Source organism: Rattus norvegicus, chromosome 11, assembly GCF_021556685.1.
Source record: "Rattus norvegicus strain SHRSP/BbbUtx chromosome 11, alternate assembly SHRSP_T2T, whole genome shotgun sequence".
Taxonomy (NCBI): Eukaryota; Metazoa; Chordata; class Mammalia; order Rodentia; family Muridae; genus Rattus; species Rattus norvegicus.
The window spans coordinates 95,203,952-95,231,557 of NC_141544.1; the positions used below are offsets into that span (position 1 = coordinate 95,203,952).

At 38.4% G+C, this 27,606-nt stretch overlaps 2 protein-coding genes and 1 gene segment (V, D, J or C); all 3 read left to right on the top strand.

The window, feature by feature from the left end:
* LOC134481033 (immunoglobulin lambda-1 light chain-like) overlaps positions 1-27,606 on the top strand; it is a 422,701-nt gene that overhangs the window by 14,601 nt on the left and 380,494 nt on the right. The window lies entirely within an intron of this gene.
* The window catches only part of LOC148002700 (immunoglobulin lambda-1 light chain-like), a 404,510-nt gene continuing 383,974 nt past the window's right edge, over positions 7,071-27,606 (top strand). The window contains exons 1-2 of one of the 2 annotated variants that reach the window (XM_087577380.1): positions 7,071-7,203; positions 7,312-7,586. In XM_087577380.1, coding sequence (XP_087433506.1) covers positions 7,155-7,203; positions 7,312-7,586 — 324 coding nt within the window. In that variant the 5' untranslated portion in view covers positions 7,071-7,154. The remainder of the gene's footprint in view (positions 7,204-7,311; positions 7,587-27,606) is intronic. The other variant, XM_087577381.1, reaches the window with a different exon arrangement.
* LOC148002701 (immunoglobulin lambda variable 6-57-like) lies at positions 21,822-22,532 on the top strand. The segment is given in 2 exon segments: positions 21,822-22,022; positions 22,144-22,532. Coding segments are annotated over 2 exon segments (420 nt in total).

The following is a 27,606-nucleotide window of genomic DNA, read 5'->3' on the forward strand; positions in this document are numbered from 1 at the left end:
GTGAATAAAAGTCTCCAACCCCAAGAACAATGAAGCCACCAGAAGGTGCTGCAATTCTTCTCAGCAGACCTCAGAGACCTCACATGTTAATATTTACTGAACCATGTTCAACTTCTCACTGGCAGTTCACATCGTTGAAGCAGGTGCTTCCTCCCAAGGGCAAATCAACAGAACAGAACACAAGGCCACCCTGGATCTGCCTTTCACTGGGTTACTGCTCTGAGTCCTGAGCATGAGGTGATGGAATCAGCTAACAGCTCATATTTACATAATCCATAGCAGAAGTTCATAGAAATTTTCACTATTGGTTGTGAGATGTTACAGAATTCCATGCTGTATATCAGAATCACACAACTTAGAAATTAGACTATGGATGATTCATTAGGGGCAAATATCAGGTAAGTTGTAAAATGAACACAGCCTCTTGGCTATGGTGACTGCATGTCATGAAACCATCAGCGGTTACTGTGAGGTAGTCAATGTTTACAGTAAACTAATCACTAAGGTGCGTTTGCTAAAAAAAGTCTGTGCTAGAAGAGATTCTATTTGCTCACTGATTAGGAATTAGTAGTTCCAAATTGTCTAGCCTGAAAGACTTCTTAAACAGACCATCATCTTGCTTGCTGTGTTCTGCCTTCTGAGAGACCCTTGGGCATAAATCATCCTCCATCTTCCTAAGTTTGTGGGAGCTGACATAGGATGATGGCGGAGGAGAATCGATCATAGATGGAAAAAACATTGGCAGTGAAGTCTCTGAGTGTGGCATGAGGTATCCCTCATGCTGTGGTATAGTCTGCACTTTTGTCTTCCAATTTGTCTTCCCTCAGGTAACAAAGAGAAATGTGTATCAGCTTATCTCAACTCCTACTGCAAATTGCCCATTTTGATAAGCAACTCGTAAGAAAGGCTACTTTATCTGGTTCCTACTACATGCATGTTCATGCTATTTACAGGTTTACTGTGCCAAGCTGTGGGGACTCAGCTGCCATGACTGTGTATCTTCTGGAAATAGAGACCTCAACACACAATCACTCACATCTCCATCTCAACACTACTCATCTGTAGTTTGTATCACAGAGAGAACTACATCCACTGAGTCCCATGGTGAGAGAATTATTCCTGTATCAAGAAAAGTAATGGGGATGGGAGAACATTTTTTCTATCTTGTTAAGGCTGGAAACAGGGTCAGCACCTGTATATGTCGACACTCAAGTCAGATCTGGCCCCTGAATAATTGAGTCTGGTAGCTCTCTCATCTCTCTACACTGTCTGTACCTCATCTTTCTCTTGTTGATATGCTTAGTAGACAATTATGTTTTGGATTTAACTCTTGATTTTCTACTCAACAATTTACTTTCATGCATGATAACATTAGCTATTGTTTACATGGTTAGAGGAACTTAAATGGATCTGTGGTTCCAAATCAGGATTTTGTTGTTGTTGTTGTTGCTGTTGTTGTTGTTGTTTTTGTTTTCTGACACAGGTTCCAGATCCTGATATTGACCAAATATTGACGTTGTCTTAGAAATGTTATATCCAATCTATATTGGATATTTTTCATTTACATTTCAAACTGATTCCCTTTCCTAACTCTCATCCCTTCTTCTATGAAGGTGTTCCTCCTCCCCCAAACAACTCTCCTTCCCACTTCTCTTCCCTCTCATTCCCTTTCAATGGGGGTTCAGCCCTAGCAGGACCAAGGGCTTCTCCTCTCATTGGTGCTTAACAAAACTATCCTCTTCTACATATGCAGCTGGAACAAAGGGTCTGTCCATATGTACTCCTTGGGTAGTGGTTTAGTCCCTGGGACCTCTGGTTGTTGGGTATTGTTGTTATTATGGGGTTGTAAGCCCTTCAATGTTTTATCTAACTCCTCCAATTGGAACCTCATTTTCAGTTCAGTGGTTGACTGTTGGCATTCGCTGCTGTATTTGTACGATTCTGACAAAGCGTCTCAGGAGACAGCTATATCAGGCTCCTGTCAGCAAGCAGTGCTTGGCGTCAACAATATTGTCTGCTTTGGTAGCTCTATGTATATAGGCTAGATACCCAGGTGTCGTCTCCGTCTCCGTCCTGCAGAAAGGAGCGACACCATGACGTTCTTCTCAAAGCAGTTTATTCAGGAACCTTTCTTTCTGCATGCAAACAGCAATCTCCTACCCCCAAGCACACTCCCTACTAAAAAACCTGTAACCACGCCCCATTAGTCCAGTCTACGTAGTCTCAGTTCATAGGTCCATGCCAAATGGCCTGATCTTGTGTCATGGTGCACCTGCGCAGCTCTCACGATGGGCGTGGCTTACTTTTGGGTGTATGAGGAAGTCAGGTGCTAGTCATAAGACTTGGCAGCAGTCCCAGGCGCCATCTTGGGATTGCCACCACACCCGCTCCCCACACCCAGGTAGGGCAGGTTCTGAATGGCCATTCCTTAAGTCTCTGCTCCAAACCCTGTCTCCATATTTCTTCCTATGAATATTTTGGTTCCCCCTTTTAAGAAGGACTGAAGCATTGGCACTTTGGTCATCCTTCTTCTTGAGCTTCATGTAGTCTGTAGGTTGTATCTTAAGTAATTTGAGATTTTGGGCTAATATCTATTTATCAGTGAATGCATACCACATATGTTGTCTTGGGACTGGGTTATCCTCACTCAGCATGATGTTTAATAGTTCGATCCATTTGTCGATGAATTTCATGAAGTCATTGTTTTTGATAGCTGAGTAGTACTCTGTTGCGTAAATGTTCCATATTTTCTGTATCCCTTCCTTTGTTGAAGGGCAACTGAGTTCTTTCCAGCTTCTGGCTATTATAAATAAGGCTGCTATGAACATAGTGGATTATATGTCCTTGTTATATGATGGAGAATCATTTGGGGATATGACCAGGAGTGGTATAGTTGGGTCCTCAGGGATTATTATATCCAATTTTCTGAGGAAACACCAGACTAAATTTCAGAGTAGTTGAATCAGATTGCAATCCCACCAACAACATAGGAGTTTTCATTTTTTCTGCACATCCTCCCTAGCATTTTGTCACCTAAGTATTTGATCTTAACCATTCTGACTGGTGTGAGGTGGAATCTCACCATTCTTTTAATTTGCATTTCCCTGATGACTAAGGATGTTAAACATTTCTTTATGTACTTCACTGTCATTCAATATTACTAGTTTGAGAAGTCTTTATTTAACATTGTACCCAATTTTCAATAGGGTTATTTGAGTCTTTAGAGTCTAACTTTTTGAGTTCTTTGTATATTTTGGATATTAGCACTCTAACAGATGTAGGATTGGTCCCAACCTGTTGGTTGCAACTTTGTCCTAGTGACAGTATCCTTTGCCTTACAGAAATTTTGCAGTTTTATGAGGTCCCATTTGTCGATTCTTGATCTTAGACCAAGAGGCATTGATGTTCTGTTCAGGAAATTTTCCCCAGTGCCCAGAGGCTCTTTCCCAACAATTTTTTTCTATTGGTGTGAGTGTATGAAGTTTTATGTAGAGATCCTTGATCCACTTGGACTTAGCTTTGTATAGGGCTATAAGTATGGGTTAATTTGCATTCTTCTACATAGTGACCTCCAGGAGAACCAACACTATTTGTTGAAAATGCTGTCTTTTATCTACTGGATGGTTTTAGCTCCTTTGTCAAAGATCAAGTGACCATAGGTGTAAGGGTTCCTTTTTGGATCTTCAATTCTGTTCCATTTATCTGCCTGTCTCTGTTCCAATACCATACAGTTTTTTATCACTATTGCTCTGTAATTGTGGCTTCATAGAAGGAATTGTATAGTGCTCCTTTTGTTTCTACTTTGTGGAATAGTTTGAACAGTTTTGTTATTAAGTCCTCTATGAAGGTCTTCTAGAATTCTCCAATAAACCAATCTGGTCCTGAGCCTATTTTAGTTGGGATACTTTTAACTGCTTCTATTTCTTTAGGAGTTTTGGGACTGTTTAGATGATTGATCTGATCCTGATTTAACTTTGGTACCTGGTATTTGTCTAAAAAAATTGTCCATTTTTCCATATTTTCCAGTTTTGTTGAGTATAGGCTTTTGTAATACGATCTGATGACTTTTTGAATGAACTCATTCTGTTGTTGTGTCTCCCTTTTAATTTCCGATTTTGTTAATTTGGGCACTTTCTGTGCCCTCTAGATAGTCTGGCTAAGTGTTTGCATATCTTGTTGATTTCCCAAAGAACCAGCTTCTGATTTTGTTGATCTTTTGTATAGTTCTTTTTGTTTCTTCTTGGCTGATTCCAGCCCTGAGCGTGAATGTTCCTCTTGGGTATGTTTGCTTCTTTATTTTTTCCTCTTTTATTTTATTGGGTATTTCTTATTTACATTTCAAATGTTATTCCTTTTCCCAGTTTCCCTAGCCCCTCTCCCTTCCTTTCTTTTTTTTCCTGAAGGAATGGTCTTCTGACAGTTTTCAGAGGCAGTTTAGGGCAGGTGCCAGAGTTGGGAACACCTGCAATTACTAAAATATCATATTGATTGTTCTACAAAATACAAACAGACACAGATCAGACCATCTAGAGAACCATTACCCCATCTATAGATTATTGAGTAAAATAACTCATTGTTTGTATAAGTTACTCATATTAGGGAAGTAGTTTTAGGGTACATTTACTACCATAGTTTCTACCTGGTCCAAAGATCCTAGAGCATTTCCATACCTGTTCCTAGGTTCCTTCCTTTGAAAAGCAGGATCAGCTGACCTGCACATGTGGAGCCCTTGCTTCCAGGTCACTCCACTTTGATTATAAAACAACACGGTAGATGAAAAAGAATGAAGACCTGATATGTGCAAAGGGAGTCTGCCTGGAGGCCTGTAAAGGTCATCTTGTAAAGCTTTGAAAAATTAAGACTTGATTGAATTGGAGACCTCAAGATATTGGATATGCCACATGCTAACCTGCTTGGTGAACTGTGGACAGGGTATAGAACTAGCCTAAGGGAGAGAAATGTGTTGCAGTCAACCAAACATTGTTCACAGGTTATAGTAGTTTCAGTTAACTCTTTTCATAATTGCATATATATATTACTATGCTCCTATTTAATAGATTTCTATTTGTTGATTCAAAAGACTTTGTTAGTTATCCTTCTCCATTTTCCATCCTCTACATTTCTTTGCTTTCTTCTACACACTAACATTCCTCATTCTTTCCATTACTCTCCAGTCCCTCTTTATACCACCTAAATCATTATTAGACCTCTTTTCAGAGTTGTCCTTCCATGGCTCTTTATTTATTTATTTTTTTTATTAACTTGAGTATTTCTTATATACATTTCGAGTGTTATTCCCTTTCCCGGTTTCCGGGCAAACATCCCCCTCCCCCATCCCCTTCCTTATGGGTATTCCCCTCCCAACCCTCCCCCCATTGCCACCCTCCCCCCAACAGTCTAGTTCACTGGGGGTTCAGTCTTAGCAGGACCCAGGGCTTCCCCTTCCACTGGTGCTCTTACTAGGATATTCATTGCTACCTATGAGGTCAGAGTCCAGGATCAGTCCATGTATAGTCTTTAGGTAGTGGCTTAGTCCCTGGAAGCTCTGGTTGCTTGGCATTGTTGTACATATGGGGTCTCGAGCCCCTTCAAGCTCTTTCCATGGCTCTTTATATATTTCACTTTTTAATTTTTTTTAATTTCTACAGTACTCAACTTAAACACACAGATTCAAAGATTCAAAGACAGGATACCCATGAGATTGATCATGAGGCATTTGTTTTTCTAGGTCTGGGTTACTTAACTTGGAGAAATTGTTTCTTGTTCCATCAATTTCTATGAAAATTCATAATTTTAGTCTTCTAAGGAGCAGAATAATTATTCATTGCTTAAATATAACTTTGCTTTGCATTGCTTATTTTCCACTCATCATCTCCTAGTCATCTAGGTAGTGTCCAGGACCTAACTGTTATAAATAGAGCAATAATCAATGCGGATATGCAGCTAATGCTACAGTGGGGTATTCCATTCCATTATATTCCCCAGGAGTAACCCAGCAAGGTCAAACAGTAGTACTATTTGGACTTTAAGAGGAGTCATCGTACTGATTTATGTAGTGGTTTCATCTTTCTATACTCTCACTAGCAGTGAATAGTGGTTTCCCTTTTGTCATACTCACACCAGAATTAGTTGTCACTTATTATTCTGACCTCAGCCTATCTTGACTGATTTAAGATGAAATCTCAGTGCAGTTATAATTTTCATTTCCATCTTAATAAGAATGATAAATATTTTTAAAATGCTAAGCAACTTGAATGCCACTTTCCTGAATTCAAATATAGCTCCATGCCTCACTTTTTCATCGGGTTATTTGTTTTCTTCATGTTTAGATATCGCAGGATACTGTGAATTCTAGACACCAAACCTTTTTCAGATATACACGAGGTGAAAGATTTCTTTTTTCATTACACGAGCTGCCTTTTTCCCCCCAAATAATGTTCTTTGCTTTCCAGAATCTTTTCGGTTTTGAGATCTCACTTGTTATTTGTTCCTTTAAAGTCTATGGTACTGGGGTCTTGTTCATAAAATGTATTCCTTGAACTATAAGTATCCCCTACTATGTTCATTAGGTGATTCAGAGTATTAGATATAATGTTGAGATGCTTGATCTATTTGGAGTTGATATTTTGCAGGCTGATTAATAGGGGGCTACTTTTATTCTTCTATACCTATCTTGCAAGTTTGACCAAAATTAATTTCCCTTCAAGATTTTGTCCTTTTCAAATGTTTACTTTTTTACTCCTTATAAAATATCAAGTGGCTGTAGGACCGTAGGATTGTATATGGATCTTAACTTTTAGTCTATACACCAGTGTCTCCAGAATCCTGAGTGGCCTGCACTGAGAAAATAGGGAGTGTTGCATACATGTTCTTTTAGAAATTAGCCATTTACTGCTCTGGGAGAACTTAATGCTCAGGGGCTAGAAAAAAAAGTGTGAATTCGGTATGTTCTGCCCAACTCCACCGAAAGACTAAAAATGCAAGCTGAAGCCTTCTGGGAGAGGGTATAATTTGCATGAGAGATTTCTCAGTCCTATTTAGGGGGACATGGGTACAGAGAAACTGCATGCTTTGTTTTGTTTTCCCTTGCTTTGTGTGTATGTGTGCGTTTGTGCAGAATTAGTTCTTTGGAACTAGCACTCTGCAAACCACCCATGATGGCCAGAATACCCCTTCTTTTTATCCTCCTTACTCTCTGCTCAGGTGACTATTTGCAGAAAGATGTAGGATTAAGGAGTCATTAGAAACAGAAATTTCCCCCCTATTTGAGAGTAAATTTACCTCATTGTTTCTCCAACTCATCTATTTCAGGGTCCGTGGCAGAGTCTCAGCTGAGTCAAGAAGCTTCGATGTTTGGATCTGTTGGACAAAAAGTCACACTAGTCTGTACTGGAACTGGTGGTGATGTTGGAGCATATGATGCATCCTGGCATAAAGAAATTCCAGGTGTTGTCCCCAAATTTGTGACAGTTGGCCATTCTCGGCCCTTTAACAATATGTATTACCTAACTATGACAGAACTCCAAGCTGAGGATGAGGCCACTTATTACTGCTCAACATGGGACAGCTTTACAAATGCTCACACAGTATTCCATATGCATGAGGAACTGAGACAAAAATATTACCGCCATGCCCACCTGCCTGATCACTCATGATAGCCGGTTGCATTTAAAGTGGGTGACTGTGATGACCAGAGTTCTCCTCCTTGTGTCTGGTTCTCAGAGAAGAGATCATTCTTAGTGGTAGTGATTTTAGCTACATGATGCACAGCTGGATTTTAACTGCTTTACTGAGATATACTTTGTAAGCCACCAAATGAATGGGCAGTATAATTATGCTTTTGTATTTGCAGAGTGGTGCAATTTTTACATTATATAAACCTAGAAAAATGCCCCCAAAAGTTATAAGGACAGTAGAGAATGGTAAATTTTGGTTGTAATCTCAATTTCTTAGATTACTTTGTATACTGAAAAAACTATGCTAGTCTGCTGTCTAGACACATACTAGATTTTACAATCTTTTACTATCAAGAACTTAGTAGTTCTTGAATATATTCTATGAATATACCACAAGTGAATGAATCATTAATCAGTTTAGTTGTATTTGGTTTAAAATTTGTATTCATAAGTATTTTTTCTTTTCTTTTATTGAGTATTTTCTTTATTTATATTTCAAATGTTATCCCCTTTCCCACTTTCTTTCCTGAAAACCCCAATCCCATCCCCTACCCCCTTCATCCACCCACCTATCGACTCTTTCCCTGGCATTTCCCCACACTGGGAAACCAAGCGTTCACAGAACCAAGGGCCTCTCCTCCCATTGATACCCAACACGGATCATCCTCTGCTACATATGAGGCTGGAGCTATGGGTCACTCCATGTGTACTCTCTGTTTGGTGATGTAGTCCCTGGGAGCTCTAGAGTATCTGTTTGGTTGATATTATTGTTCTTCCTATGGTGTCGCAACCCCCCTCAGTTACTTCAGTCCTTTCTCTAACTCCTCCATTGGGGACCCCATTCTCAGTCCAATAGTTGGCTGTGAGGATCTGCCTCAATATTCATCAGGTTCTGGCAGAGCCTCTCAGGAGACTGCTGTATCAGGCTCCAGTCAGCATACACATCTTGGAATCCCAAATAGTCACTGGGTTTGGTGACTACATGTGGGATGGATTCCCATGTGTGACAGCCTCTGGGTGGCCTTTCCTTAAGTGTCTGATCCAAAATTTGTCTCTATATTTCCTCTTGTGAGTACCTAGTTCCTCCTTATAAGAAGTACTGAAGTATCCGCAATTTTATGCTTCTTCTTGAGCTTTATGTGGTCTGTAAATTGTATCTTGGGTATTCCAAGCTTGAGGGCTAATATCCATTTACCAGTAAGGACTTATCATGTGTGTTCTTTTGTGATTGGGTTACCTCAGTCAGGATGACATTTCCTAGTTTCATCCATTTGCCTAAGAATTTCATAAAGTAATTGTTTTCAATAGCTTAATAGTATTCCATTCTGTTAATGAACCACATTTTTCTGTATCCATTCCTCTGTTAGAGGACATCTAGGTTCTTTCTAGCTTCAGGCTATAGTAAATGAGGCTGCTGTATTTGTTAGGCCCTATGAGAGTCTCCTGGGAGACATCCATATCAGGCTCCTGTCAGCAAACACTTCTTGACATTAGCAATTGTGACTGGTGTCTGTGTATAGGATAGATCCCCAGGTGGGGTAGCTTTCAATGGCCTTCATTCTCTGCTCCACAATTTGTCTCCACATTTCCTCCTGTGAGTGTTTTGTTTCCCCTTCTAAGATATACTGAAGCATCCACAATTTTGTCTTTCTTCTTGAGCTTCATGTGGTCTGTAATTGTATCTCGGGTATTCAAAACATGAGGGCTAATATCCATTTATCAGTGAGTACATATCATGTGTGTTCTTTTGTGGTCAGGTTACCCCATTCAGGATATTTTCTAGTTCCATCCACTTGCCTAAGAATTTCATAAAGTCACTCTTTTTAATACTCAATTGTGGAAATGTACCATATTTTCAGTATCCATCCCTCTGTTGAAGAACACCAGGGTGGTTTTCAGCTTCTGGATCTTATAAATAAAGCTGCTATGAGCATAGTTCAGCATGTGTCCTTGTTATATGTTTGGAAATCTTTTCAGTATATGCCCAGGACTGGTATAGCTGGGTCCACAGGTAGTACTATGACCAATTTACTGAGGAAACTCCATACTGATTTCAAGAGTGGTTGTACCAACTGACAATCCCACCAGTCAATGAAAGAGTGTTCCTCTTTCTCCACATTCTGATCAGCATCTGCTGTCACCTCAGTTTTTTTTTTTTATTTTAGCCATTCTGACTGGTGTAAGGTGGAATCTCAGGGTTGTTTGTTGTGTATTTCCCTGATGACTAAGGATGCTGAAGATTTCCTTAGGTACTGCCTGGCCATTCAATATTCCTCAGATGAAAATTCTTTCTTTAGCTCTGTACCCATTTTAATATGGTTATTTGATTCTCTGGAGTTTAACTTCTTGAGTTCTTTGTATATATTTGACATTAGTCCTCTATCGGATGTAGGATTGGTAAAAAAAAAAATTCCCAAAGTGTTGGTTGCCATTTTGTCCTATTGACAGTTACTTACAGAAGCTTTGCAATTTTATGAGGTCCTATTTGTCAATTCTTGATCTTAGAGGATAAGCCATTGGTGTTCTCTTCAGGAAAATTTCCACTGTCCTCATATGTACAAGGCACTTCCCTTTTAGTTTCAGTGTGTCTGATTTTATGTGGAGGTCTTTTATCCAACTGAACTAGAGCTTTGTACAAAGCAAAAGGAATAGATGAATTTGCACTTTTCTACATGTTGACCACCAGTAGAAACAGCACCATTTGTTGAAAATGCTGTCTCTTTTCCACTAGATGGTTTTAGCTCCTTTGTCGAAGTTCAAGTCACCACAGTTTTGTGGGTTCATATCTGGGTATTCAATTCTATTCCTTCATCTACCTGCCTGTCTCTGTACCAATACCATACAGTTTTATCACTATTGCTCTGTAATCAGACTTGCGGTGAGGGATGGTGATTACCCCAGAATTTCTTTTATTATTGAGAATAGTATTTGCTATCCTGGGATTTTTGTCATTCAAAATGAATTTGCAAATTACTCTTCCTAAGTCTATGAAGAATTGAGTTGGAATTTTGATAGTGATTGCATTGAATGTCTAGACTGTTTTTAGCTTATGGCTATTTTTACTATATTATTCCTGCGAATCTATGAGCATGGGAGGTCTTTCCATCTTCTTACATCTTCAATTTCTTTCTTCAGAGACTTAAATTTTTTTGTCATACAGATCTTTCACTTTGTTGGTTATTATTACACCAATGTATTTTATACTATTTGTTACTATTGTGAAGGATGTCATTTTCCTAATTTCTTTCTCAACCTGTTTATCCTTTTAGTAGTGGAAGGCTGATTTATTAGAGTTAATTTTATATCCAGGCACTTTGCTGAAGTTGTTTATCAGGCTTAGGAGTTCCCTGGTGGAATGTACTATCATATCATCTGCAAATAGTGATATTTTGACTACTTCTTTTATAATGTGTATTCCTTTGACCTCTTTTGTTGTCTAAGTGCTGTGGCTGAGACTTCCAGTGCTGTATTGAATAGATAGGAAGAGAGTGAGCAGCCATGTCTATCTAGTCTCTGGTTTTAGTAGAATTTCTTAGATTTAGATTTAGTAGAAGTTTCTCTCCATTTAGTTTGATGTTTGCTACTGATTTGCTGTGTATTTCTTTTACTATGTTTAGGCATGGGCCTTGGGTTCTTGATCTTTCCAAGACTTTTATCATGAAGGGGTGTTAGATTTTGTCAACTGCTTTCTCAGCATCTAATGAGATGATCATGTGCTTTTATCTTTGAGTTTGTTTATATAGTGGAGAATGTTGATGGATTTCAGTATATTGAACCATCCCTATATCCCTGGAGCGAAGCCTACTTGATCATGAATGATGTTTGTTTCGATGTGTTCTTGGATTCCATTTGTGAGAAATTTATTGAGTATTTTTGCATCGATATCCATAAAGAAAATTGGTCTGAAGTTCTCTTTGTTGAGTCTTTGTGTGTTTTAGGTTTAAGTGTACTTCATAGAAGGAATTGGTTAGTGTTCATTCTGTTTCTATTTTGTGAAATAGTTTGAAGAGTATTGGTATTAGGTCTTCTTTGAAGGTCTGCTATAATTCTGCACTTAAACCCATCTGGTTCTAGGCTTTTTTTGTGGGGGGGGGTGGTAGACTTTTAATAACTACTTCTATTTTTTATGGGTTATGGGACTGTTTTGATCATTTATCTGATTCTGATTTAACTTTGGTATACACTATCTGTCTAGAAAATTGTCCATTTATTCCAGATTTTTCAGTTTTGTTGAGTATAGGGTTTTGTAGTAGGATCTGATGATTTTTTTTAATTTCCTCAGTTTCTGTTGTTATGTTTCCCCTTTTCATTTCTGATTTCATTAATTTGGATACTTTCTCCATGCTCTCTGGTTAATCTGCCTAAGGGTTTATCTGTCTTCTTGATTTTCTCCAAGAACTAGCTCCTGGCTTTGTTGATTTTTTGTATTTGTTTCTATTTGGTTGATTTCAACTTGGAGTTTGATTATTTTTTGAATTTGTTTTTTTTTTCTGTTCTAGAGTTCTTAGGTGTGCTGTCAAGCTGTTAGTGTGTACTCTGTCCAATTTCTTTTTGGAGGCACTCAGAGCTATAAGTTTTCCTCTAAGTACTGTTTTCATTGTATCCCAAAGGTTTTGGTATGTTGGGCCTTGAATTTTATTAAATTCTAAAAAGTCTTTAATTTCTTTATTTCTTCCTTGATCAAGTTATCATTAAGTAGTCCACTGTTCAGTTTCCATGTAGGCTTTCTGTTGTTTTGGTTGTTATTGAAGACCACTTAGTCTGTGGTCATCTGATAGGTTGTATGGCTTATTTCAATCTTCTCGTATCTGTTGAGGCCTGTTTTATGATCAATTCTATGATTAGTTTGATCTTGAACACTCCACTCTCATCAATGTACATAGGAATATTTTAATCTTATTGTCTTGCTTGGGATTTGACTTGTGTATGATAATATGTTAAATTTTGTAGAAGGTGATATGAGGTTCGGACAGAGCTATATTCTTTTGTTTTAGGATGAAATGTTCTGCAGATATCTGTTAAGTCCATTTTGTTCATAGATTCTGTTAGTTTCACTGTGTCTCTGTTCAATTTTTATTTCCATGATCTGTCCATTGGTTAGAGTGAGGTGTTAATGTCTCCTACTATTGTGTGATGTTCAATGTGTGTTTTGAGCTTTAGTAAAGCTTCATTTACCCCTTGAATTAGGGGTATAGGTGTTCAGAATTAAGAGTTCCTCTCACTGGATTTTTCCTTTGATGAGTATGTAGTGTCCTTACCTCATCTCTTTTGATTACTTTTGGTTAAAATTGATTTTTTTTGTATATTACAATGGATACTCCAGTTTTTTTTCATGGGACCATTTTCCTGGAAAGTATTTTCCCAGTCCCTTACTTTGAGTTAGTGTCTGTCTTTATCACTGAGGTGTGTTTCCTACATGCTGTCAAATGCTGTGTCTTGTTCATCTATCCATCCTGATAGTCCATGTCTTTTTATTATGAAATTGAGGCCATTGACTTTGAGAGATATTAAGGATCAATGATTGCTGCTTCCTGTTATTTTTGTTGTTAGAGGAAGAATTATCCTCGTGTGTTTCTCTTATTTGGGGTTTGCAGTCAGATACATTTCTTGCTTATACTTGGATATAGTTTTCCTTCTTTTGTTGGAATTTTCCTTCTATTATTCTTTGTAGGGCTCAATTGTTAGAAAGATATTATTTAAATTCATTGTCTATATTGTTTTTCCCTCTATCGTAACTGATAGTTTTGCTGGGTATAGTACCCTGGGCTAGCATCTGTGTTTTCATGATCAATGAACCTATGCTCACATGGACTCACAGAAACTGAAATTCCACCCTCAGAATCCATATGGTACTTTGCATATATGTTATATGTTACTGTTGTATAGCTTGTTCTTCTTGTAGAACACCTCATAGTGGGAACAGGACTTGTCCCTGACACAGTTGCATTCATTTGGGGCTCATTCGCCCTAAAGGTTGCCTTGTCTAGTTTCAATAGGACAGAAGATGACCAGTGTTATTGCCACTTCATTTGCCATGACTACTTGATATCTATTGGGATCCTGCCCATTTCAGAAGAGAAATAAAGAAGTAGATGAGAGAATAGAAGGAGAAGATGAGTGTAGGAGCTTGGAGGAAAAAAATAGAAAAGAAACAACCATCCAAATGAAAAAAGATAGAAATATAGACAGATGATGATAGATAGATAGATAGATAGATAGATAGATAGATGATAAATAAACAAACAATATTCATATAAGGTAAAATAAAATTAATACTGAATAAAATAAAATACAAACCAAATCTAAGAACACATCAGAAAGTTCATTCATGCTCCATAATCAAAGGAAGGGAGAGAATACTGGAAAAGAAAACTTGAAGAGGGGAGCATCTCTGGAATAAGCTTGAAAACTCCATGAAATCTATGAGGGTGATATAGCTACCAATGGAGAAGAGGAAGAAAGATTGTTGAAGCCAGAGAGTCTTAGTATACCACAAGAAACCCCCCACCCCAGAAATAAACTAACCTAGGCTCACAGGGGCATAGAGACTCTGAAAATATTATACATTTGAGTACTACAGAGATGGTTCAACATATGTGTCTTAGTCAGGGTTTCCAGTTGTAAGGCATTCCTGCACAAAACATCATGACCAAGAAGCAAATTGGGGAGGAGAGGGTTTATTCAGCTTACACTTCCATATTGCTGTTCTTCACCAAAGGAAGTCAGGACTGGAACTTAAGCTGGTCAGTAAACAGGAACTGAATCAGAGACCATGGAATGATGTTATTTATTGGCTGGCTACCCCTAGCTTGCTCAGCTTGCTTTCTTATAGAACCCAAGACTACCAGCCAGGAATCACATCACCCACAATGGGCTGGGCCCTCCCCCTTGATCACTAGATGAGAAAATGCCTTACAACTGGATAATGGAAGCATTTTCTCAACTGAGGCTCCTTTCTCTGGGTAACTCTAGCGTATGTCAAGTTGACACACAAAACCAGCCAGTACAATATGTAATCAATAAATATAACCCATCATATAAAAAGATCATAGGATCAAATCCACATGATTATTTAATTAAATGCATAAAAGGCCTTTGACAAAATCCTACATTCCTTTATGATAAAAGTCCTTGACAGCCTGGATCTACCCAGGAAACACCTCCAAACTGTAAGATAATGTACATTAAGCTCACAGCGAACATGAACTTAATTGGAGAGTAAGTCAAAGCATCTTCACTAAGACAGAGAACAAGGCAAGATTTCCTGCTCTTCCCATTCTTTTTAATATAGCTCTTGAAGTTTTACCTAAAGAGAGTTAAAGTACATTAAGGGAATACAAACAGGAAGCAAAATATATATTAATATTTATTTGCAGGTTATATGAAAATTTACACAACACATCCTAAGAGTTTCACCAGGAAACTTCTAAAACTGATAAACATTTTTCGGTAAGTAGCAGGATTCAAACCATCACTGAAAAATCATTAACCCTCCTACATACACATAACAAATGGGCTACAAAGAAATCATGGAAACCATACTTTTCACAGTAACCTCAAATAATACACATTATCTTGGGGAAATTTTAACCAAACAAGTAAAATAGTGTATGATCAGCATTTATGAAATTTGGGAAATAATTTGAAGAAAATATGAGGCAATGGATAGATCTCCCATTGTCATGGAGCAGTAGATTTATCATAGTGAAAATGACTATGATACCACATTCATTGCAGTCTCCATCAAAATTCCGACACTATTCTCCATAGAAGATGGAAGAACACATTTTACCATACACACACACACACACACACACACACACACACACACACACACACACATATGCATCACAAACAAACAAAATAATAGACTAACTAAAACACATCTAAATGATAAATCTTCTGCTGTGTGGATTACCATCACTGATTTCAAGATTAATTACAATAGTGGTCATAAAAACAATGTATTTTTGCCTCAAGACATGCTGATTAATGGAATCAAATAGAACACCTATGGATATCTGAGCTTTGATAAATAAATGAGAAATTGGAAAAAAGACATCATCTTCAACAAATGGTGCTGGCAAAACTGGATGAAAATGCAAACAGATCCACATTCATCACCTTTCAGAAAACTGTACTTGAAATTTGTCAATGACCTCAAAATAAGTCCATATATGCTGAATCTGATAGAAAAGAAACTGGGTAATATTTCTGAGCTGATTGGCACAGGAAAAGACTTTCTGACCACATTCCTATAGCAAGGCCCTAAGAAGAACTAATTGAGACCTCATAAAACTGAAAATCTTCTGTAAAGCCAAGGACGCTATCATTTGGATAAAGTGGAAAGCCATAGAATGCGAAAATATTTTTTACCAACTCCACACCAGATAGATAACTGATATGTAAAATAAATAAAGAACTAAAGAAACTTGACATCAAACAAACAAATAGCCCAATTTAAAATGAGGTACAGATGTAAACAGAATTCTCGAAAGAGAAAAAGGAAATTGTCGAGACATTCTTAGTCTTCAAAGAAATGCAAAGTTTTATTTTAAACATGTCAAATGGCTAAAATCAGTGAAACAAGTAACAGCTTATGTTGGTGATGATTTGGAATAAGCAGGATATTTATCCACTGTTGTGGGCATGTAAAATTATACAGCCATTATGGAAATTATTGTTGTTGTTCCACAGAAAGATAATAGTCAATCTACCTCAGGATCTACCTAAACCAGTCTTGGTCACATAATACATCCTATAACAAAGTTTTACCTACCTATTAGTGCTCCATTTATAATATCCAGAAATTTGAAACAATTTACTTATCAGTCAACACATGAATGGATAAAGAAAATACAACACATTTATACAATGGACTATAATTCAGCCATTAAAAAATTGAAAGAGCTTGAAGGGGCTCGAGACCCCATATGAACAACAATGCCAACCAACCAGAGCTTCCAGGGACTAAGCCACTTCTCAAAGACTATACATGGACTGACCCTGGGCTCCAACATCATAGGTAGCAATGAATAGCCTAGTAAGAGCACCAGTGGAAGGGGAAGCCCTTGGTCCTGCCAAGACTGAACCCCCAGTGAGCATGATTGTTGGGGGGAGGGCAGTAATGGGGGGAGGGTGGGGGGGACACCCATAGAGAAGGGGAGGGAGATGTTGGCCTGGAAACCGGGAAAGGAATAACAATCAAAATGTAAATAAGAAATACCCAAGTTAATAAAGATGAAAAAAAAGGAAAAAAAATAGAAACAAAAACAAGAGGCTACAAGGTGGCTCAGATGTTAAAGCCTTGATTGCTCTCGCTGATAACCTAGGTTTCATTCTTAGGACCCACAGTAGGCAGCTCTCACTATTTGTAATTCTTTGGATCAGAGGCCCTCTTGGGCCTCAGTAAACACTTGCATATACACTTAGTGGACATACACACATTGAAAATTAATGTATTTTGAAGAGACAGCAACAAAAGCTAGTGAGAATTAAGGTGGAGCAAAATTTTTACATGCTAATGGGATTGTACGTTAGTCCAACTGCTATGTAAACCAGTTTATCTGAAATATGAAAGTAGATTCTATGATACCCATCTATATTACTCTTGCATATATATCCCTCTAATCAGCATATCACAGATATTCTTGCATATCCATATTTAATGCATCACTGGTCATAAATATCCAAGTAATTCCATCCTCCTAGATGTCTAAGAACAAATAATTGGATGAAGAAAGCCTGATATGTAGTAGAATTTTACAGGCAGGGAGTTTGCTCTTGCTGTGAAAGCCTGAGAACCTGATTTAGAAATGCTAGCAATCACATTTAAAAAAATGAGTGTGACTTAAGATGTCTGTACCAAATGTGCTGGAAGGGGTGAGGGCCACAGAGTCAGGAAGATCATCGGTATTTATGCACTGCCAGTCTAACCAAAACACAATGAGTTCCAGGTACAGTAAAGGACCCTGTCTCAAGGGAATATGGTGGAGAGCAACAGACAAGGGCACTCAGTGTCATTTTCTGGTCACAATGTGTGTATACATGGCCATATTCACCAACACATATACCTCTACACATATTATTACATACTGTTAGCTATTACTGTAGTTATTGATGTTATTGAAGGCAATTTACCACTGAAAGTCACTTTGTGTAAAATAACATACCTCTTTCCTATCAGTAAGCATTAAAAAATATCACTGTTCACCTTAGAGTGCTTGAATTTTAAATGTAAAACTAAACAATGTAAAATAAAAATATTGCTTTACAAAAAATAAATTGAAATGTGGAAATTCTCAGTAAATGGATGGAGGTAGGAAGAAAAGTAGGCTAGGGGAGGTAAATCAGACTAAGAAAGGTGAATACGTGATGTATTGAGTTACAAACCAGGGTTAGATATTAAATAATTAGTATGCAAGCTACAATCCATAAAACCAGAGAATTCAGGTACAGAGTAAGTACAGGACAGGTTCTTCATCTACCTTCCAGGCATTCAGACACTGTTACATACTGGGCCAGAATGAAAAGAACAGAGGTTGTGCTTGTGGGTGAAGCAGGTTTGCAGAAACTCAGTTGGCTTAAGTGTCAGATCAGAAATAGCCTTCTTTAAGGCAAGCTTCAGTGTTGTAGCCTCCTTATTCAGAGGAAATTAGGACTTTATATACCTTGTGGAGTGGGTAGAAGTTTTGGGGTGAATGTACATTATTGTCTGGGTCTGAGTTGCTGCAAATGCTTCATTTTCAAGGAGATAAATCCCAGGTACATAAAACTATAATTTGACCACCAGGCTATAGCTGTGGTGGAAATCAGAATCAAAAGGTTACATTTACTGTAACATGCAAATACAGAAGAGAGGATCAACCCTTAGTCTTTCTGGTATCAAGATGAGATTTTTTTGGGGGGGTTTCATACATCATGACCACACTCTTAATCCAGGCCCATTCTGCCATAGCATGGCTTACTTGTCCCACAGTAATGGACTTGTAGAGAAGAAAAGCTCTCCCTAAAAAGACAAATCAAAATGGATAGTTATAGATGGATTAAAGGGTTTGGCAATTGGTATAGAAATTTTAAGCAAGAACGGAAAAGAGAGATAGAACAAGGGCATATGTGTAAGGGTAGCTAAATCAAAGGTGATTTGAGGTGTTGTAAGGAAACCACATACAAAAAATTCCCTAAAACTTTTACATATATGGAGGTGATCAAAATGAAATTGCCATAAGTGAGGTAACAGAACCCCCATGGATATCCATTTTCTCTAACTGAAGATTCCAGTACTTTGAGTTACATTTAATCCAGTTCTTGATTAAGCAGAACCCATAGGAAACACTGAACAACCCAAGCTATTGCCAAAGCTATTATTGTTTGCTCCTAAAAACTTGACGGTAAGGCCATATTGCTGGACAGCCCCTGTGTAATCCATTTGGCAATGACAGGCAGAGCTGGTGCTTGCTAAGAGCCTTCACCTAATAAGCTAGTAGTCCTGGTATTGGAAGAGTTTTACACAATATGAAAGGATAGAGGTAAACAACACCCTAACTACAAACATTTTAATCTTCAATGTTGACCTTCCTTTAAGATATGTTTGTGCAATACTGTAATGAAGGCTATGTGTATAATCAAAGGGTATCTGGTTTAATTAAGACTCACTTACTATGGTAAGTACTTCTGTGATAAAATACAATAATATGCCCAGTGCTACTTTGCTGCCTAGAACCTGATATAGAGAAAAACCAAATGCGGGTGTTCTGCTAAAGGAACACATCAACAAAAAAACCTCCTGATGATATGTGTCTATACTCATATATCCATCCTTCTTCTTCCTTCATGAGAAAAGTATCCTATTTAAGAAAAAAGAAATGGAAACAAATACAGAGACTTGGATTCAGGAAATACACAGAAAGTAAGAGGCCTTGTAATATTAGGACCTATCCTCATCATCACGGTAAAAAAGCTAATCCTTTGGCAAAATAGGAGGGGAAAGGAGTGTAAGAGATGAGGGGTTGGAGGACATCAAGGAATCAAGGCTTTCTAGAAACAACAGGATTGATGTATAAATGACCTTGAAGAGACAGTAGCAACTTGTAGCTGAAGAGGTCCTGCAGCTTAAAGAGGAATTGAACATCACCCCACAAATAACCCAGAAACTGTCTCCAACATACCACACCTTGCTAATAAAATATTTGTTGACCTAGAAGCAAACCTGTTATATAAATCATAGTTAAGAAAATGCTACATGCCCAGCGTTAGATCAGCAACACAAAATGAACTTAATAACATCTTTAGAGGTTCTTTGTCTCAGTCTCATGTTAATCCGGTTTTATATTTTTATTGGATTACTGGGTTGCTTGAGTCTCTGCATGTATATGCATTTCTTGTGCTTTTTCTTCAAGCATTCTTCTCACTTGCTTGTTTTTCCTATTTTATTTTATATTGTTTTATCTAATTATATTTTATTTAATTATTATTTTTCAGATGCCTATTTGTTGTCTAATGGAAGACAGGAAAGGAGAAATAAATGTAAGTACAATATATTATATGAGAAAATGCTTTCAATATAAAATATACTTGTGTCATTTTCTTTTGTTTCTACCATTAAAATCTTTGCTGTTTTCACAATAGACTATCATTTTTTGTCGATAAGATACATAAACGGATAGCATTTCACAGTGATGATGGTGGCCTTGAATGAATGTTTACTTTCAGATTTAAACATTCATGCATGCTTTTGTTCTTTTTGGTTTTCCTGCAAGAATGTGAATGACAGATATTTTGTTTTACCATTTTATTTTGATCAAAAGTGCATTCATTTTACATATGACCATCCTGAAGATTTTCTGTTATCTGTCATTATAATATTCAATGATAAAATTATCTATGCCAACTGTTAAGTCAGTAGTTCTCTCTCATCCTTCATAATTCTATAACTGTTTAACAGAGTTCCTTATATTTTTTGACCCCCATGTTATAAAGTTATTTTGTTAGTACTTTGTAAGGGCAAATGCACTAAGCAATTCCCTAGACAACTATCATACCCATGAAAAAGGAATGGCAACAAAGAAGAAAACTCTTGTTTACTGCTCAGTGATTAGATAACCAGATGTTTCTGTGCTGCCCAGAAATTCAAGTTGATTCTGTCACATGCATTTTAACATATGGCAACATAACCTGTGGCATATTTATCCTTATACTGATTATTAATTAAAATAGTAGTGTCTCTCAACTTATAGTCTGTAAACCCCACAGGGATTCTGTATCAGATGTCTATCATATCACATATCTATTTGCCTTATGATTTATAACAGTACCAAAATCACAATTACGAAGTACTAACATATTATTTTCCTTATACAGTATTGTAGGCCAACCTTTCAGATTAATTTTTACCAGTTACAAGAAGAATTTTCTTTTTCTCCCAAATTTCTCATTAGCCACAGATACATTTTCCATTTTTTTATGGCAGGTATATTGAAGCTACTTTTTAAACTTGATTCTTTTAAAGAATTTTTTTAAAAAGTTATTTGTGTGTGTGTGTGTGTGTGTGTGTGTGTGTGTGTGTGTGTAAGCAAAAGAGGAAAAGAGCCTGGGTTTTGAGGGGCTAGAATAGGACATATGATCCCCTAGAGCTATAATTATAGCAAGTTCTGAGCTGTCTGACATGGGTGTTAGGAACCAAACTCATGTCCTCTGCAGGAACAGAAAGAACTCTTAAATGCTGAGACCCATTGAACTCCAGTCCTCTAACAAATTCTTACCTAAATATGACCACAATAAAGTTATTGGACTTCTAAAAAATAAGAGTATGTCCCTCAACCAGGTATTGATTTTCTATGTAAAAGTGAACTGGGTTACCCACTGTGTTTGTTGAAAAATTTTCAGAACTATATTAAAGGGCAATTTATGTTTCAATCCGAGGCAAGATAGGGGATATGAAACTTTGCAAATGGTTTCATTATTGGTATAGGGACCTAGCAGTCGCATCCTAGATAACAGGAAATGGTTACAATATGGCCAAGAAGCTACCCAGTACTCCCCAGCTTCTCTGTAGTTTCCCATCCATGTTCAGAATTTTCTGTCTGGCCACTTGGTGGAGCTACGTCCTCCTCATGTGCAGTTTCTCCATTTCTCAATCAAACCCAGTCTGAAATAAAGGAGCAGCTTGAACATCCCCAGGAAGAGGGTATTTGCATGAAGTCAACCTGCAGTTGAAATCCAGAGACATATAAGGGTAAGAATGGGAGCCTAGTTATCACTTGTCCATTGAACTCAGGAAGCTGAATCCAGACGATTTCACCATGACTTGGACTCCACTGCTCCTTGTCTTCTTTCATCACATCACAGGTGAGTATGTTTACGGAATCCACGGAAAGTAACTGTGTTCGTCGCAGGGATGTTCGTTCATAGTCTTCCCTGTGAACGGGGTTGCCTTGTTTTACTGACTATTATTATTTTCTTCTTACAGGATCATATGGCCAGTTCACGCTGACTCAACCAAAGTCCGTGTCAGGATCTTTAAGAAGCACTATCACCATTCCCTGTGAGCGCAGCAGTGGTGACATTGGAGATAGCTATGTGAGCTGGTACCAGCAACACTTGGGAAGACCCCCCATCAATGTGATCTATGCTGATGATCAAAGACCATCTGAAGTGTCTGATCGGTTCTCGGGCTCCATCGACAGCTCCTCTAACTCAGCCTCACTGACCATCACTAATCTGCAGATGGATGATGAGGCCGACTACTTCTGTCAGTCTTACGATAGTAATATTGATATTAATCACAGTGATGCACATCATGGAGGAAGTGAGACAAAAACCCCCCCAGAGCAGCAGCTGTGAAATTATTTGTGAAAAGGACTATTACTATTTCACATCTCTCTTAAAAATGTTGCTATTGGTATTGCCAAGTCACAATTTCTTCTACACTCACTACAAGATTCCAGTTTCCTTTCCCACATGTGGATGTCTGACCTCTTTTGTCACTGAACACACTCTGGTTCAATCCCGTGAACAGATAGGGTTGAAAACGTAAATTGTGGTGGGCAATACTACTCACATTTTGTGTCTGAGACTTCTTTACACATGTGAAGTGTTTAGCATCATCTCTGAACTTGAATCACCCTTATAGTTTTATGTTTCCTATTCATCATATCTCTAACTCTCTACATTGCTGAAGGTATTAGTAATATGGGAAATGACACACTCGGGTGAAGCCGCTGTCTCAACAAATTTTTTGAAGCTATTAAGAAGCCCCTGGATGTGACTCTTACTTAAGCCACTAAGATATAAGGATACGGTTTTATCTCCCTGAATTTCTGTCCACAACCACTAAGCGAAAGAATAGCATTAAACTCAAGTGAATATCTTAGTAAGAGGGTCATATTCTAGTGAGAACAAAGTCTGGGTTACCCAGCCTTATAGAAGAATCAACTGTGGTCTATAATGAAATGTAAAGAGGGACCTATCATGCATGTAAATATTAAAATATACATACACTAGGAATATGAGCTCTTCTGTCTCAGAACTACTCTCTCATCTTTAAAACTCTGAAGAGCATGGTACTAGCATAATGAAAGTTAACAAAGAATGCTCAGAGAGGCAAAGAAAGCAACGAGTATTGTATTATTAAGAATCCTGGTCTTCCTGGTTGCTGCCGCTGCAGAGAGCCCCTGGGCAGCACCCCACGAGCGAACCTGAGCCTCGGGACCACAGGTAAGACCAAATTTTCTGCTGCAAGAAAGCTGCCTGGTGAGCTTGGGACACACGGAAGCAGAATTTCTCTAGGACCCGGCACGGTCTGTGTTTACCGGAAGTCCCACACCCGCGGATCCCGGCCTGCAGCAGCTCTCTGCTCCCAGACCCGGTGAGAGAGAGACCCAACCGCCTGGTCAGGTGGGCACTCCTGAGGCTGCAGAGCGGAAGAGACCACCAACACTGCTCACCCCTGCCCACATCCCTGGCCCAAGAGGAAACTGTATAAGGCCTCTGGGCTCCCGTGGGGGAGGGCCCAGGAGCGGCAGGACTTCTGCGCCTGAGACACCGCCGGATCCTGAAAGAAACAGACCGGATAAACAGTTCTCTGCACCCAAATCCCGTGGGAGGGAGAGCTAAACCTTCAGAAAGGCAGACAAGCCTGGGAAACCAGAAGAGACTGCTCCCTGCACACACATCTCGGACGCCAGAGGAAAAAGCCAAAGACCATCTGGAACCCTGGTGCACTGAAGCTCCCGGAAGGGGCGGCACAGGTCTTCCTGGTTGCTGCCACTACAGAGAGCCCCTAGGCAGCACCCCACGAGCGAACCTGAGCCTCGGGACCATAGGTAAGACCAAATTTTCTGCTGCAAGAAAGCTGCCTGGTGAACTCAAGACACAGGCCCACAGGAACAGCTGAAGACCTGTAGAGAGGAAAAACTACACGCCCGAAAGCAGAACACACTGTCCCCATAACTGACTGAAAGAGAGGAAAAGAGGTCTACAGCACTCCTGACACACAGGCTTATAGGTCAGTCTAGCCACTGTCAGAAATAGCAGAACAAAGTAACACTAGAGATAATCTGATGGCGAGAGGCAAGCGCAGGAACCCAAGCAACAGAAACCAAGACTACATGCCATCATCGGAGCCCAATTCTCCCACCAAAACAAACATGGAATATCCAAACACATCAGAAAAGCAAGATCTAGTTTCAAAATCATATTTGATCATGATGCTGGAGGACTTCAAGAAAGACATGAACACACTTAGGGAAACACAGGAAATCATTAATAAACAAGTAGAAGCCTACAGAGAGGAATGGCAAAAATCCCTGAAAGAATTCCAGGACAACACAATCAAACAGATGAAGGAATTAAAATGGAAATAGAAGCAATCAAGAAAGAGCACATGGAAACAACCCTGGATATAGAAAACCAAAAGAAGAGACAAGGAGCTGTAGATACGAGCTTCACCAACAGAATACAAGAGATGGAAGAGAGAATCTCAGGAGCAGAAGATTCCATAGAAATCATTGACTCAACTGTCAAAGATAATGTAAAGCGGAAAAAGCTACTGGTCCAAAACATACAGGAAATCCAGGACTCAATGAGAAGATCAAACCTAAGGATAATAGGTATAGAAGAGAGTGAAGACTCCCAGCTCAAAGGACCAGTAAATATCTTCAACAAAATCATAGAAGAAAACTTCCCTAACCTAAAAAAAGAGATACCCATAGGCATACAAGAAGCCTACAGAACTCCAAATAGATTGGACCAGAAAAGAAACACCTCCCGTCACATAATAGTCAAAACACCAAACGCACAAAATAAAGAAAGAATATTAAAAGCAGTAAGGGAAAAAGGTCAAGTAACATATAAAGGGAGACCTATCAGAATCACACCAGACTTCTCGCCAGAAACTATGAAGGCCAGAAGATCCTGGACTGATGTCATACAGACCCTAAGAGAACAAAAATGCCAGCCCAGGTTACTGTATCCAGCAAAACTCTCAATTAACATTGATGGAGAAACCAAGATATTCCATGACAAAACCAAATTTACACAATATCTTTCTACAAATCCAGCACTACAAAGGATAATAAATGGTAAAGCCCAACATAAGGAGGCAAGCTATACCCTAGAAGAAGCAAGAAACTAATCGTCTTGGCAACAAAACAAAGAGAATGAAAGCACACAAACATAACCTCACATCCAAATATGAATATAAAGGGAAACAATAATCACTATTCCTTAATATCTCTCAATATCAATGGCCTCAACTCCCCAATAAAAAGACATAGATTAACAAACTGGATACGCAACGAGGACCCTGCATTCTGCTGCCTACAGGAAACACACCTCAGAGACAAAGACAGACACTACCTCAGAGTGAAAGGCTGGAAAACAACTTTCCAAGCAAATGGTCAGAAGAAGCATGGAGTAGCCATTCTAATATCAAATAAAATCAATTTCCAACTAAAAGTCATCAAAAAAGATAAGGAAGGACACTTCATATTCATCAAAGGAAAAATCAACCAAGATGAACTCTCAATCCTAAATATCTATGCCCCAAATACAAGGGCACCTACATACGTAAAAGAAACCTTACTAAAGCTCAAAACACACATTGCACCTCACACAATAATAGTGGGAGATTTTAACACCCCACTCTCATCAATGGACAGATCATGGAAACAGAAATTAAACAGTGATGTCGACAGACTAAGAGAAGTCATGAGCCAAATGGACTTAACGGATATTTATAGAACATTCTATCCTAAAGCAAAAGGATATAACTTCTTCTCAGCTCCTCATGGTACTTTCTCCAAAATTGACCATATAATTGGTCAAAAAACGGGCCTCAACAGGTACAAAAAGATAGAAATAATCCCATGCGTGCTATCGGACCACCACGGCCTAAAACTGGTCTTCAATAACAATAAGGGAAGAATGCCCACATATACGTGGAAATTGAACAATGCTCTACTCAATGATAACCTGGTCAAGGAAGAAATAAAGAAAGAAATTAAAAACTTTTTAGAATTTAATGAAAATGAAGATACAACATACTCAAACTTATGGGACACAATGAAAGCTGTGCTAAGAGGAAAACTCATAGCGTTGAGTGCCTGCAGAAAGAAACAGGAAAGAGCATATGTCAGCACCTTGACAGCACACCTAAAAGCTCTAGAACAAAAAGAAGCAAATACACCCAGGAGGAGTAGAAGGCAGGAAATAATCAAACTCAGAGCTGAAATCAACCAAGTAGAAACAAAAAGGACCATAGAAAGAATCAACAGGACCAAAAGTTGGTTCTTTGAGAAAATCAACAAGATAGATAAACCCTTAGCCAGACTAACGAGAGGACACAGAGAGTGCGTCCAAATTAACAAAATCAGAAATGAAAAGGGAGACATAACCACAGATTCAGAGGAAATTCAAAAAATCATCAGATCTTACTATAAAAACCTATATTCAACAAAATTTGAAAATCTTCAGGAAATGGACAATTTCCTAGACAGATACCAGGTATCAAAGTTAAATCAGGAACAGATAAACCAGTTAAACAACCCCATAACTCCTAAGGAAATAGAAGCAGTCATTAAAGGTCTCCCAACCAAAAAGAGCCCAGGTCCAGATGGGTTTAGTGCAGAATTCTATCAAACCTTCATAGAAGACCTCATACCAATATTATCCAAACTATTCCACAAAATTGAAACAGATGGAGCCCTACCAAATTCCTTCTACGAAGCTACAATTACTCTTATACCTAAACCACACAAAGACACAACAAAGAAAGAGAACTTCATACCAATTTCCCTTATGAATATCGACGCAAAAATACTCAATAAAATTCTGGCAAACCGAATTCAAGAGCACATCAAAACAATCATCCACCATGATCAAGTAGGCTTCATCCCAGGCATGCAGGGATGGTTTAATATACGGAAAACCATCAACGTGATCCATTATATAAACAAACTGAAAGAACAGAACCACATGATCATTTCATTAGATGCTGAGAAAGCATTTGACAAAATTCAACACCCCTTCATGATAAAAGTCCTGGAAAGAATAGGAATTCAAGGCCCATACCTAAACATAGTAAAAGCCATATACAGCAAACCAGTTGCTAACATTAAACTAAATGGAGAGAAACTTGAAGCAATCCCACTAAAATCAGGGACTAGACAAGGCTGCCCACTCTCTCCCTACTTATTCAATATAGTTCTTGAAGTTCTAGCCAGAGCAATCAGACAACAAAAGGAGATCAAAGGGATACAGATCGGAAAAGAAGAGGTCAAAATATCACTATTTGCAGATGATATGATAGTATATTTAAGTGATCCCAAAAGTTCCACCAGAGAACTACTAAAGCTGATAAACAACTTCAGCAAAGTGGCTGGGTATAAAATTAACTCAAATAAATCAGTTGCCTTCCTCTATACAAAAGAGA